The sequence below is a fragment of the Colletotrichum paranaense genome (genome assembly GCF_030867605.1).
Source record: "Colletotrichum paranaense strain IMI 384185 chromosome Unknown Scaffold_5.1, whole genome shotgun sequence".
Lineage (NCBI taxonomy): Eukaryota > Fungi > Ascomycota > Sordariomycetes > Glomerellales > Glomerellaceae > Colletotrichum > Colletotrichum paranaense.
In genome coordinates, this window is record NW_026848963.1 from 2197116 (window position 1) to 2210562 (window position 13447).

The window sequence follows — 13447 nt, forward strand, 5'->3', positions numbered from 1 at the left end:
CTGCAGGTGAACCGCGAAGCCTTGGGGGAAATGACCTGGCTTAAGGATTTCCACATGGCTACGGAGTCAAGTACCGGTACAATAAGTCGTGTGGGTGTATGAAGGCAGGGGGCTGGGCCAAACGGAATCAGCCAGGAAGAAAAGCTGGGCAAAAAGTGACAAACGGAGCGGAGAGAAATCATGACTTGGATCCAAGAGTCAGGAAAGCACGAAGAATGAGAAGAGCATGGGAAACATAATCTGATGCCACGCCGGAGTGGAGTGGGGCCGGTCGGAGTGGACTCCGTACATGATTGGGCAATGCAGCCTGTAAATATCAATGAGGGAAACATTCGCCTGCCAGTTCAGAGAGCAAGATACCTTGCTCCGTACAAAGTACCCATGCAAGCAAAGAAGGCGTCAGATAATAGCTATGTCCCAGATGGCAGTTCCAGAGGAAGGATACAAAAGATCAAAGCAGGGTTGTGGGAAATAAGGTAGGTGTCCCGTGCCTGCCATCCATGGTATGGCAAACCGCAAAGCAGGTGGCAGGTGGGCAGGCAGGCGGGAGTCGCGGGAGAGACAGGGTGGGCAAGAAAGGAAAAGCCACCTGCATCATCAAACGTGGGCCTATTTCCCGGTTTGCCTATTGCATTTGCGGCGTTTTGGACTAACAATTCAGGGCAGTTACTCGGAAGATTCTTGCAAGCGCAAACACCAGAGGACAAGGCGGGGATGGGACGGGATGGATGGACATTGGAAAAAGCCCATGGGCCTGGGAAAGAGCCGCCAAGACGTTACCTACCTTATCGGCAAGTGCAACGGAACCATGAGCTGACTACCACAGTAGTATACGTACCGGATCATGAACAGGGGTAGACCTGCAGGCGCTGCTAGCGTCAACCACATCACGGGCGCCAAGGCCCCAGAGGGAAAGTCGACATGCGACTTGCTCTGGGAACTTGTGGGAAGAAGCCACGAACGGCACGAACTGCAGCCACCACAGCGCCTCATCGTGTCGGCCGCCTTCCGGATGAGCAGCTACTTCTTTTTATCTTCCTTCCCGCCTGTTGTGGCCTGTTTTGTTGCACCTGCCTGCCTGTCGTGGTTCATATCTCTGAGGTTCGTATCTGGACAAGGTAGGTACCTTGGGTAGATAGACCCCCACTTCTTGCTGTGTCGGGCACGCTGTCGCTCCTGCTCTCACTTGTGCTTCCTTGCTCGCAAATTATGTATATCGCATACTCCGTACGTCGGATAAGAATCAATAAGGAACACCGCAGAGCGGAGATCGAAGATGAAGGAGCTACAACCACGGCAGGGAAAAGAGGCAGGAGCAGGGTTGGCAGCTGTCGAGCAGGCTGTCCCTGTCAAAATGTACGGACCTTTGATGGTCAGAGCATCAATCTGGACCGCCATTTGACAGCATCAACTGGGATGCCGACACCACACAGCGAACCATCCCGCACACATCTACGCACTATCGACTTGCATGCTTCAAAGTGCAGCAAGCTTTCCGGCGCTTTTCAAACCTGCAATCTGCTCAGTGCCGCCATCATCGAAAAAATTCTGATTCAACGTCTGCCAGGATGCCAGCTAGCTTCTCTGACCCGCCGCGCTACGCAGATAACCTTGGAACTCAAAAACACAAAGCGTTGAGCTAGCCCACGGTGGGAATGGGCCCACGATTGGCATTCACTGAATCACTGCTAATCACATTACCACGCTACTAGACCCGAGCCGGCGGCCGTTGCTATCAGATCGACCATCGGTAGTCGCCGGGCTGTCTGAAGCTCCATTCCTTCAGCTGTGCTGGGATCTGGGAACTTGCAATCCTGCAGAGAGACACCAGCCTCCTTTGTCTTCCTCGGCTTGTGCCAACTTTTCAACACCCCGTCTGTGGCTTGTGGGCTTCTCCAACGTCGCCCTACTGACGGACGACTAAAGCCAACCAACAACGCATACCTACCTCTCTCAAATCTCTGATGGTCAAAAACCACCACGCTACTCGTATTGTCACTGCAGCACATGCAAACAACGCCAGCGACTTCTACCCATCATGCGCATCCTGTCTGACTGGCCCACCAAAACCTTCTCCAGCCCCAAAGCCTTGGAGGCTCAATACCACTCAATTGAGCCACCAGTTCGAGACCATTTCTTCCTTCGCTGGCCCACTGATACCTGACTACATACGCATACGTTGCCCACGCCAATAAGCTAATAAGCGTAAACCTTGACAGCATCCACCTCAGAGGCTATTTCGACATCCTCATTCGCTGGCGCGTGCTCTCTCGCGTGTTCGACGGATAGCTCACCGTTGTCTTTCTGCAGTGTTTCTTTCTTCTGCTCCTTGGCTCAGCAGTCTCCGTCGCCGCCGTTTTCCTTTTGGATGAGCAGCGGCAATATCGGTCGCCGCCCACCCGTCCCCTCTGCAGAGCATCGCTGACGAATCCTTGTCTTACATCGCGCTTGGCCTGAGCAACGATGACGCTTGCCAGGTATCTTTGCGGTCACAGAGTCTCGAGAAGAGCCTTTGACTATTGGCAATGGCTCGTACGAACACTGGCGATCGGGATCTTCTCAGAGAGGCGATGATCAAGCGCCTTCTATAGAAGATGTACCAGCGCCAACCGGACTCTCTCTACCCACATCGACGCTCCGGTTCCTGATCTGGCCGGGGCATTCTTCAATAATTTCGTCTGTCGTTCTCGCTCTCGAGCCCTCGCATCCCGCCGTTCCATTGGAACAATGGGCCCCAAGACTCCTCCGCACCCCAGCTACCACGAATGCCATCGGATCCACCATGCCACGCGGGCAATGAAAGTCTCAACTCACCTAGCAAAGTCACAGAACATATTGTTGACGATTCACACCCGCCACGTCGATCCGGTTCTCCAATACCGAGACATGGCAAGCCAAAGCCAGCTGAATGGCTGGGGCGACCTGGTTTACCCCGGTCTCGTGTCTATTGTCGCCCGCTGGAGCTTCCACTATCGCAACATCATCCATAGGTCATTTCTCGCTTTCATCGAGATGGTTTATCTGAAGTCCTGAGCTGCATCCTACTCTGCGCTGAAGCACGGTACAAGGCACTTTTTTGCGGCGAAGCGAATAATCGCACGCTCACAGCGGCACATATTGGGGAGCGACAACTACCATGTTCCCAAAGTACCCTCAAAATGCTGGCTAAATATCCGTGATGAAGGGGTGAACAGTACGCAAAACCTGAACTGACATCCTCATCTCGGTTGCGATCCTGCAGCACATCATCGGCAAGAAGAAAGGAGTCAAACGAATATTCCGCGATCCCTAACTCCTCTCCGCCACCCATATCCATACGTTGTCGTCGCCGTTTAAGCCGCCCGTTGTCTTGGCTACTTCGGCATGGCGGCACGCGCGCCAAGCCACCAATACGAAAGAATGGCGCGCCCGATAAGCTCCTGGTCTTTTTTCCTTGGTTTTTCCTCACACCGTCAACATTGAAACGACAACACCAATTTTTTCGCCGCTTCTCGCCATGTGTGGATATCAGACTATTGTTCTGCGACTGTCCTACGGATCTTGCTGTCCCAGATTGAGGCCACTCTCCGAGGCGTGGATCTCGATGACGCAGCATCTTGGTACAATTTCCTTTACTCTTCCCGTGGGATTGCATACGGAGTAGGTAGAGCCAACCTGATTCCCCGTCACCAGTACGGTATTGGTCTCTGGGCCTGTGAGGCAAGCCGCCAGCCGCAAACCAACCAGTCCAGTCTCCTTCTTCTCCAATCCCGCTCCGCCCAACCCGCCCCTTTCCCTACCATCTCCGCCAAGACCGTGCACACCATCCCACCATCCCACCCTCATCCATGCCACAATGTCTCCATTAAAAAAAACATCCCGGCAACTGATCCTTTGCGAGCGCCGAGATGCATGCTGCCCACCACCAACTCATGGAAAACGAACGAGATTGCCATACGCGTTCTCAGCATGGTTCGTCGAAAACGGTCTTCCGTCTGCAGGCTGGAGACTGGCAATAAACAACGCGAGGCCCAGAGTATCAATCGCTGGCTTACTGCATGCTAAGGCCCCTACTGCTCACGCCTAATGCCCGCATCGGACCGCCATACACACGCTCTTGCTACCAAGCGGCAAGAAGTAGCCTTTTGACCGTATTACAACCGTCAGTGGCTGACACTGTCTCTGTCCAGCTTGAAAGAGGATGTTCAGCAGAGGCTGGGGCTTAGGATACGGACACTGGAGGCGAGGGAGGCAACGCCATTCGGATGATGACTGGAAGTGCTATGTTTAGACTGTGCTCTCTTTCCGGCTTGGCTTCCTGGGAGGCCGCCATCTTCTCTGAATGGCCTGATTACTGGGAGGGTGCCTGTGTGTGTGCATGTGTGTGTGACCAGCGATCTCGCAGGAGAATGTGACACCGTCCAGGCAAGGTACGCTCCTTCCGGTGACCCCTCCAATCGAGATTTCGGCGCGAGCTCCGGAATCTTTTAGAGCTTCAAGGCTAGCCTTGCTGTTGGTCACACGTAACTGATGTGGATTTTACGTAGAGTTAGGAATTATCCTCAAGAAGTAAGACAAAGTCTGGATGATATTAGCTCGGGGTTGCAGACAACGTCACAAAAACACGCTTGTTCGAGGCGTGGAAAAGGTTCCCGTGCTCTCTCTATGCGATTATGTATTGATTAAGTACAATGTCTGTCGAGGTTCACACAACCTCGAATTCACTGCTATTTTGAACCCCGGATATCATCAACAAACCAATCAAATGCTGTACTCCAAGCCGTCATCCCGTTCCGCCTTTACGCGGACTTGTTTGTAGTAACAAAAGTGAAAAGCATGTGGATTTACATAGCCAAAGCCGAAATCGACAGTAGCAAAGCCGAAGCCAGACCCAACACCGAAAGCGCGCTTCTTCCGGCCGCGTTCTTATCGTCGCTACCACTGCCGCTGCTGGAACCGCTGTCGCCGTTGTCGAGGTCCATGCTAAAGTGAGCCGCGCTGAAGGTGATGTTCTCCGGTGAGTGCCATGCCTCGGAGCCGAACTCCACAAGGCCGAGCCACGAGTCGCTGTCAATCTCTCCAGAGTCCAGGACGAACTTGAGTAGCGGCGTGATATCCTCGTCGAATTGGGTGACGTCGGAACCGTCTCGCGTGACCCAGGTAAAAACCTTTTGGTTGCGCTGGTTGGTATCGAACCAGAGGGAGCTGCACAGGAAGCGTGTTAGCATCACCGTAATATGGTACGCAGTACGTGAATAATAACGAGCGGGGGGAATCTGAGAGAAATGCTTACAACTCTGTCGAGCCGAGTGTGATGTTGGTGAGGATGGAATCGCCCATCAGCGGGTACGGGTTTCCGACCTTGCCCAGCCAGATCATAATCTCCGCCTCCGAGTCAATGGGGTTGTACGTCTTGGTCTTGTTCTTGTCGACAAAGAAATCCCACGCGGCATTGGCGACGACGCCGCTGAGCTCGGCTTTGCTCTCCGCCCAGGTGGTGGCGGCAAAGTCGCGAGGGGGGTCGTTCTCGGGGTTGCCTTTGCGCATGGTCCATTGCGTCGCCAGGCGCATCGTCTTGATGGCGCTCAGCTTGGTTGGCAGCCTTGTGGAGTTGAAGCGGACATGGGGGAATGAGTGGACGTTGTTCTTGTCATCTTCCCAGTTCCAGTTGGCATCAAAGGCCGGAATGGATTGGTCAACCTACGCGTCGCGAAGAGCATCGTGTTAGTCGATGTGGTCACGCCATGAGGGCACAGGATTTCCGGGCATGGGAGGAGAAGGCTGATAAGAATGGCAGGTGGAAGAAAGGCGCGACGGAGCTCGTGATGATATGCAGGGTCGAGGCAGGCTGACGGGAGCGGGATGGTATGATATGGGTAGGAGAGGGGCATGATAGGAGCAACGAGGTGTAGATAGACTCTCAAGCCCAGATACGACGGTTGGTCACGTCACACTACTTACCGATACGCACGAGGAGCCATTTCCAACAGGGTTCCAAGCATTTGACTGGACTGCAGAATTCTCGTATTAGCCTGATCCACGATAAAAGGCAAAACGAGTATGTTGTGCTGAATCTAGGTTGACGGCGTTTACATGGAAGTAGGTGTCGTCGAATGACCCGGAGTCAGACCTAGGAGTGTGATGGGGGATCCACGTACAGATGAATTGGGTATCTGAGCTCGTAAACTTGTTTGTCTTGCCGCAGATTGTCGTATCGTACGCGGCAGACGCGTGACGAACAGCCGTCAGGCCGGCAGCGAGAAGAACAGCGTTTCTCATTTTGTTTACGCCGTAGATTTTGGGAGACGAATGGAAGGTTTGAAGGGGGGTTTTCACGTAAAATGTGAGATCTTTGTGTTAGTGGGCGTAAATGTGCTGCTTAAAGACCGTGATGAGCAAAAGAAGCACTTTCTTGATCGCGAGAGAGCTCGACGGGAAGATGCAATGACGGAAGGAGAACAAAGGGTCGGAGTGCAGACCGGAGGACGATTGTAGCAGGCGATGAAGATGGCTGACGGGGTCCGACGGGATGAGCTACCTCACTGTCACAGTGTCACTCACTCAATGGACGGGACCGGGGAGGCAGGCGCAGGCTGGGGTCTTTGGGTGGAGCAGATGGAAGGAAGAGAAAAAAAGATGACGATGAGGACGGAGGAAAAAAAGAGAGACATACTGCGAGAGAAGGAGGCTAGTCTACGGATACAGGTCTTTGGTGACATTCCTCACGTTCTGGGCCCAGCTCGCCTGCCCATCCAAGAGCTGAGAAAATATTGGCAGGAGGGGCTGAAAAAGGACAGGAACCATACCTTTGACCCTGCCCGCTTATCTCGCGTCGAATGACAGCGGCAGGACCTAATGAGTACATTGGTAGGTACAGGAAGGCGAGTGTGAGTCCGGGGTCGATGATTCGGTTGTGCTCTCCCGTTTGATGTTGGCAATTCGCATTGGCATTGGCATTAGCATTGGCGGCAGCATCGAATTTGCTAGCTTTATTTGGCAGCTACCTGGTGTCCTTCCCCATTACATCACCTCACCTGAAGGTATGGAGTACCTCACCACGCTCACTCATTCACCTTGATTTTCCTCTCGTTAGCTTCGAGGTAGAGGTAGCTCTAGCCTCAGCTGGGCTGTCCGCTGGGCCCGGCGCATGCGGGCGAGCTAAAAAACAAGCATATGCACCGTCTCTTCCAAATTGGGAAAAAGGCGTTGGCCGGCCGCCCACGACCTGGTCGGGACGGCATCCGTGGCTGCGCCGAAGAGATAAGATCCAAAGTTGATGATGAGTGGTGCTTTAGATCGTGCCTGTGGGCTAGGAGATGTTTCTCGAAGCATGTAATGACGAGTGTAATTTACTGATCGAGTATGAGTTTTGAAGTGCATGAGTGAGTGAGTGTACTAGGTAAGTAAATAATCGAGTTTGAGTGAGCCAGTAGGCATTCGTCTCACTGGCAGTAAACAGACGTAGTATTCCCCACACAAGCAGATAATATCCAGCAATCATTTGCCCAAATGAACAGTAAAAAGTGAAGTTGCTGAACAAATAGATATATAGCAACTCACTGGCAATTGACAATTCCTTGCATCTCACATATGATCGAGTATACATAGTCAATAGAGAGGCACTGGCAAAACTCCGACAGGCTGGCATGGCCCCACCTCGTGACATGGCCGACGACGAAACTGACACTCGACGCCGTGAGAGTCGTCGTGATGTTAGCCGGTCCTTGAGCCATCAACCTGGCTGGTAGCGAGCCTGCCTATCCACAAGTGGAAGCAAACTTGCAATGCGTCCCAATATTCAATTCGATGAGATTCGTTGTTTAGTATGAGGTGAGGTGTATATACCCTATTTCTGAGAGTTTCCTATGTACCTCAGTCAAGCGCCCGGGTAAGCGATACGAGATCAATACTACGAAGCTGCTCCATACCTATCCAAGTCGACACAAAGATAGGACAAGAGAGCTCCTACGCAAAGGGAATGTCGTGTGGATGGTCGATTAGACTCACCTGAACCAGGCAGGCTCTGTCGTACATTCCACTGCTCAGGTCCTCGCGTGCAGTGTGAGTTGAGCGGGAGTCGCGTCCAGCCTTCCTCCCAAAGTCTCACATGCATGAGCCGGAGCCGAAGCTGTCATGAGGCAATCTTCACCTCGATGTGATGCCCTGCGCGCACTCGCACTTTCTTCAGGCAACACCCCAATTTCCCCAGAGCCGCAATGAGTTAAACTTAACCATAAATCGCAATGCGAAGCAGCCCCCAAACTCGCACTCTACGCCTTGCGCGCCCTGCAAGGCCCTACAGAGCCTAGAACGTGCGTTAGTAAGCCGCCCGAGTAGTGAGAACGCTTCGCCCGAGTCATGTTGCAGTGCTTCTCCAACTGACGCCTACCGGGCTTCTCGGCCACCGTGTTAAGCCTCAGAGCAGCAATGGCTCGTAACCCGTAACATGCCCAAACCAGCATGATGATGGGCGAGGGCATCCAGGGGTGAATACTAAAGGGATAGATCGTATCCTCCAGAATCTCGTATTTGCCCACCTCTCCAGTACATAATCGCTGCGTCGCCCCCCGTCTGCTTCCTGACTTCAGTCATCCTTCTTCGCACAGCAGAGATCTGACTGAATGACCATGTCGAAGCTCATAAAAATCCGATGTTTTGGGTGGTGACCTTTTGTCGGATTACGATGCCACAATACGTCGCCCACCACCACTATCAACACCGCGGCACCACTCGGCACCGACACAAAATACGCCAATAGCTTAGGTCCTTGGTGTCGATGCAAAAGTCCGACGAATCGATGACCTTCCAACCCCGGACTTCGACCCAGCGAAAGACAGACAAACGGTGGCGGGATAAGGCCCCTGAATTCCGCCTCATCCGAAGGATCAAAGGCCGCACCATCACACCAAGGCCACCAAGAACACCAAGACCTGAATGTCTCCAGCGACTTGCAGCTTCTTCAAGACTGCAACGATTCTAATTCGCCTGCGAAAAGGCGATCCCGCGACAGGAAAGGGGAATACTCTGGGCAGAGTGCCGCCGTATCCGTTCGCCGACACACCAAGAGCCTTGATTACGGTCTTGGAGCATGCAGACGCAGTCCAGACTCGGGAAGGATTTCACAACCCGCGGGTAATGTGGCAGGAACGGCTTGAGTATTTCAATTAGCAAAGGCGCCTGACCAGGAGGACGACTGGCGCTCCAGTTGAATCGGGATGGAAAATATCAGAAAAAAGTCGTTGGGGGGCACAGGGCCAGAATGGTGAGAGACTGAACCGATCAACCGACAACGAGCACAGATTCGACGAGCCGACGACGACAGCGAGCCGCCATACCAGGCCTGATTGAGGGTAAATCCGCGAAAGGAAAGGAACGCCTTCTCTCCGGGCTCTCCAGTGCGACTCCGGAATGCCACGCCATAACCCAATCGACCCAAGTCGAGACACAAGGCTCCATCAGCCCTCAAGTTCTCCCTCGCCTTCTTGAATCCGAACCTCTGTGCCGTCCCACGATCCACCTTGCCGAGCCTGTAATCAACGAGTCGTCGTCAGCACCGACAGGGGATGATGCTGGACCTGGTGGAACCTGCGTCTCTCCGCTCTTGGTGCCAACTTGGCAATCCGCTGCACTAATGTCCGGGGGCCAAGTGACTTTTGCCTGCCCAGACCAGCGTATTGAGCAGTGCTACGGAGTACTAGTCCTGACTCCTGTTGTCATGCTAGTAACGGTGTGTCTCTCTCCCTTCCACCGCATGTTGCAGCTCACACACCCGTTCTTGTTTGATGTACCGTAAGCTTCGCCTGCCCGCCATTAAGAGACGAACTTCTGTGGATTTGCTTCTTCATCATCTTCTTGGCGCCTCTGACCGCTTCGTCGTGAATCGTCCCCCGCGAGCTCGTCGGGTACTAGCGAGCCATCGCCAACACACATGACTATTCGCAGGCATCGACGCCGAGGGTCGTGACTAGAGACATGAAGAAAATCTGCACTTATCAGGCACCGCAGAGTACTGATCGACTTAACGGGGATCTCCTCGCAAGTACGGATAGCATGTCAATGTGTTCCTTGCATTTGGGAAGCCCACTCACACAGTTCGAACTTTGTACCCCCGATTGGGTGCGGACATAAGCACGTCAAGCTGGGGAACCGGTTTCATCTTGGTAGCTATCGTGGTACCTCTGTCTGAACCTTTTGAACAATAGCAGTCAGCGCCTGCGTACCCAGCCGCCGCACATTCGCTGGCAGAAGCACATTGTGAGGTACAATGAAGCTTCTTGCAATTACCGTGCGAATGGGCGTCAGGACTTTTCAGTGTAGAGTCTAGACTGACTGACTCTCAATCTCTTTGTGGATTCAATTGTCTCTGTCGTCGTCACGTTGTGGGACAAGAGCGAGAGTCTCGAGCCAACGGCAGGCTTCGTTTGAGGTGTGGTGGCACCCCCCGCGGCAATTGCTCGAGTGAAGTGGCTTGGCCACTGATGGGCAAGTGTCTCATCCGTCCTGTTGTGCCTGAAGATCACGACTCCAAGTCTGTTAGTCTTCCTTCTGCTCCAGGTCTGCATGGTGCATATTGCCGAGTTTTCTGGTGCACTCTTTGAGGTATGGCATTTATGTCACGCCGCAATCATTTGTGCGAGACATTTGAGCTTGACGAGCCTCTGTTCACGGTTTGCCTCTCGAAGTGTCTGTCCCATGGCGATTATTGGATGGTTGCATATGCTCCCTGTTGATGTGCAGGCCTGAAGTTGTCTTTGACTGATGGTCATTGGAAGGAAACCGACCGGTTGAGAAGGTGAGGCGACAACCTTGAGAAACCGCTAAGATCTAGCAAGTCTCAGTCTCGGCGGTATTGTGTGGCCAGTCACCCGATGCGATTTTCCCGTAATGAAGGTCCCTCCATGAACCCCGTCCTCATCTCCTGAATTCCGCCACTCCGATGAAGGAGGAGAGCGGGAGTTAGGAGGAGGGGTGGAGAGGAGAAAGAAGGCAGAGGAAGATTCGCAAGTGGTGTCTCGGGCGGCTGTCAGCTTTGAATTCCATTCGGGCGCTGGGGCACCCCCTACAGGATACGAAAGCCTGCAGCTCATCCATTACGCAGTATACCGTCCGTAAAGGCTGCACCGACGTGCTTGCACCAGAGAGTGACCTGAGTCGATGGTGGAAATAGTACAGGCGGAGGACGCAGAATGGCTGAGCGAGAGAGGCTCAGCACTCCCCCCCATTGGAGCTGTGAAGCCGATTGACAGGGTCGGGGTGACCCCTCGGAGGGTTGTATGGGTAAAACGACAAAGCAAACGGGCGATGGCGATCAGCGAGTATGTCAAACCGATCCTAGTCTCCTACCTTAATTCTGAGGCGATGGAGGTTCCCATGTTCATTGCGAAATGGGGCCACCATTGGGGGTATCTCTGTCGTCTTCCTTACCCGTCGCGTAGTAGAGTGGATGTGCGCTGTATCTAACGACGAGCAGCAAGCGTCCGCCGTCAGTTGGAGTCCAATTCTTCAGAGCGTTCCGCCAGCGCCAGGGGAGTTGTGGCAGATGACGATCGCTGATGGGAGGGTTTCTCCCTCTTTTCGAGCGCAAGGAGTACTGAGTCGGAATTGGTCAGTAATCTCCCGAATACATGTATTTCGAAAGACCTCGTCCATGATAGTCTGAAAGACAAGCGACGCGCCGGCTGGGCGGAAAGCAAGCACCTCGGATGGGCTTCTGATCGCGTATGTAGCAGAGCGCTCCCCGCTGACTCTGGATCGGCGGGTGGAGTCTGTTCATTAACCATGCGGGTTCGTAGAATGGTGAAATTCCAGGAACAAGTCTCTTAGGCGCACAAAGTGGAGTGATGAGCGCTGGTACTTCCCGACGGAGTCTTGAGAGGGACGTTGTGACCACCTGCTGCTAAGCATTTAACCAAACCGAACCAAGGGCAGTGGAAGCGCCGCGGCGGCAGCGCCAGTATGTATGTACATGCGAGCGCACGCCATCTCGGAGGTTGGCGGGAAGTGAAGCAGACAGGATGAGAAGAAGAAAGCAGCAGATATTGACATGGCAAAACCTGACCTGACAGAGTGGGGGTGAACCTGCTGGAGTCTTGGAGGCGCTTTAAGCTTGAAGGAGTTGCCTCCGACATGATCCAAAGATTCTAGACTTGTCTTGCCTGTCGTTGCCTGTCTTGCCGCACTTTCTTCTCTAATCTCTCCCTGCCCTGCTGCTTCTTTCCCGCATCTCGAAAACAAGATGGGACGTGGAAACTGCTCGGGTAGCAATGCACCGCAGTATCTACAAAAAGACATTACCAGCAAGAGCAGCTTCCATAATCGACAAAGTCCAGAAACTTCGGGCTGAGGTACCAGTTCGAGATGATGTCACAGACTGCAAGGCTCAATCAAAAGCTGACAGGCCTGCGGGCAAGTGAGGCTAAGACAAATTCAGGTCCCCTGCTGGCATGCCTGCCACGCTTGCCATGCCTGCCATGCGGTGCCGTGCTAGTGCAGCAGTTGGGACTTGGGACCCGGTAGTGAGTCTCTCCTCCTGTCGTTCCGTGCTCTTTGTGGCAGGGGTTAATCTGGGAGGGAAGGGAAGTGACTTCCTGAGTTTCCGGCAGTCCCAAGGGACAGAGAGGAATAGTAGGAACGGACGGTCAGCACGCGGACAATGACATGGCAATGACAGAGTGGTAGGAAAGTGCTACCTATCTTGACGTCTAGTCATTTGAGGCTTTCAGTTGAGAGAAGGGAAGAACAGACGGAACCCAAGGCAAAAGAGCGGAAGGCATCGAGAGGACGTCACTACGTATCTCATCTGCCAAGCAACTACGGGGGCCCCTCCTGATGTATCCGTAACGGCCACTCAATTTCACCTTTTATCTGCGCTTGCGGCTTGCCTTAAGTCACTCTGCTAAGGGACGGGTATGCGTAGATACTTGTAACCCAATTTTCCGTGCTTCTCCAATCTCCAACTGTTCTCGAAGTTACAAGTATCCGTACGTACTGGAGTATCACTAAGATTTGTGAGGGCCCCCAGTGCTCCTCTCGGCTCACCATTTAGCCCCGATATTCCAGCCACCGAGGTACTTCATCTCACCACTAGAAACTAGTACCGATCCGATGTACCACGCAACATTGAAGGGATACACAAGATGGAAAAAAGACAAAAAAAAAAAAAAACGGCTCTTTGAAGCCAACCGTTTCGGCTCCCATTCCCTCTGTTCACTTCATCCCCGTTCGCTTTCCTGAGCATCTGTACGGTGCCTCCCCCGGGACCACGTAATGAAAGTCTTGTCATTAGTCAATATCAAGCATCGCAGCTCGCCAAAGCAACTTGCGCTGACATCGCAAAACCACTTTGCCAGCAAGCCTGCAGCTTTAAGAACATCGGCACTGCAGAGATACTACGCCAAAGGCTTGGAAATGGTCCATCAGCGAATGTTTCCTACCCATTAATAAGCCTCATCCATCCAGGCTTGAGACT

At 53.3% G+C, this 13447-nt stretch overlaps 4 protein-coding genes across 4 annotated transcripts, besides 1 other annotated feature; all 4 read right to left on the reverse strand.

Annotated features, from left to right (window-relative positions):
* Positions 1-2036: 2036 nt before the first annotated feature.
* On the reverse strand, positions 2037-2222 carry CPAR01_07122 (uncharacterized protein; the record flags this gene model as incomplete). The annotated part of the gene is made up of 1 exon (XM_060491393.1): positions 2037-2222. The coding sequence occupies one exon, from the start codon at positions 2220-2222 to the stop codon at positions 2037-2039; it is 186 nt and encodes a 61-aa protein (XP_060350267.1).
* Positions 2223-3004: 782 nt separating this feature from the next.
* On the reverse strand, positions 3005-3634 carry CPAR01_07123 (uncharacterized protein; the record flags this gene model as incomplete). Its single annotated transcript, XM_060491394.1, has 1 exon — positions 3005-3634. The coding sequence occupies one exon, from the start codon at positions 3632-3634 to the stop codon at positions 3005-3007; it is 630 nt and encodes a 209-aa protein (XP_060350268.1).
* Positions 3635-4823: 1189 nt separating this feature from the next.
* CPAR01_07124 (uncharacterized protein) lies at positions 4824-6258 on the reverse strand (the record flags this gene model as incomplete). The annotated part of the gene is made up of 4 exons (XM_060491395.1): positions 4824-5184; positions 5273-5679; positions 5941-5990; positions 6138-6258. The coding sequence occupies 4 exons, from the start codon at positions 6256-6258 to the stop codon at positions 4824-4826; spliced, it is 939 nt and encodes a 312-aa protein (XP_060350269.1).
* A 1630-nt stretch (positions 6259-7888) lies between these two features.
* Positions 7889-8092, reverse strand: CPAR01_07125 (uncharacterized protein; the record flags this gene model as incomplete). Its single annotated transcript, XM_060491396.1, has 1 exon — positions 7889-8092. The coding sequence occupies one exon, from the start codon at positions 8090-8092 to the stop codon at positions 7889-7891; it is 204 nt and encodes a 67-aa protein (XP_060350270.1).
* Positions 8093-11310: 3218 nt separating this feature from the next.
* Positions 11311-11376: a sequence feature (Short protein (CPAR01_07126, KAK1541137.1) was converted to a misc_feature.).
* Between the last annotated feature and the right edge of the window lie 2071 nt (positions 11377-13447).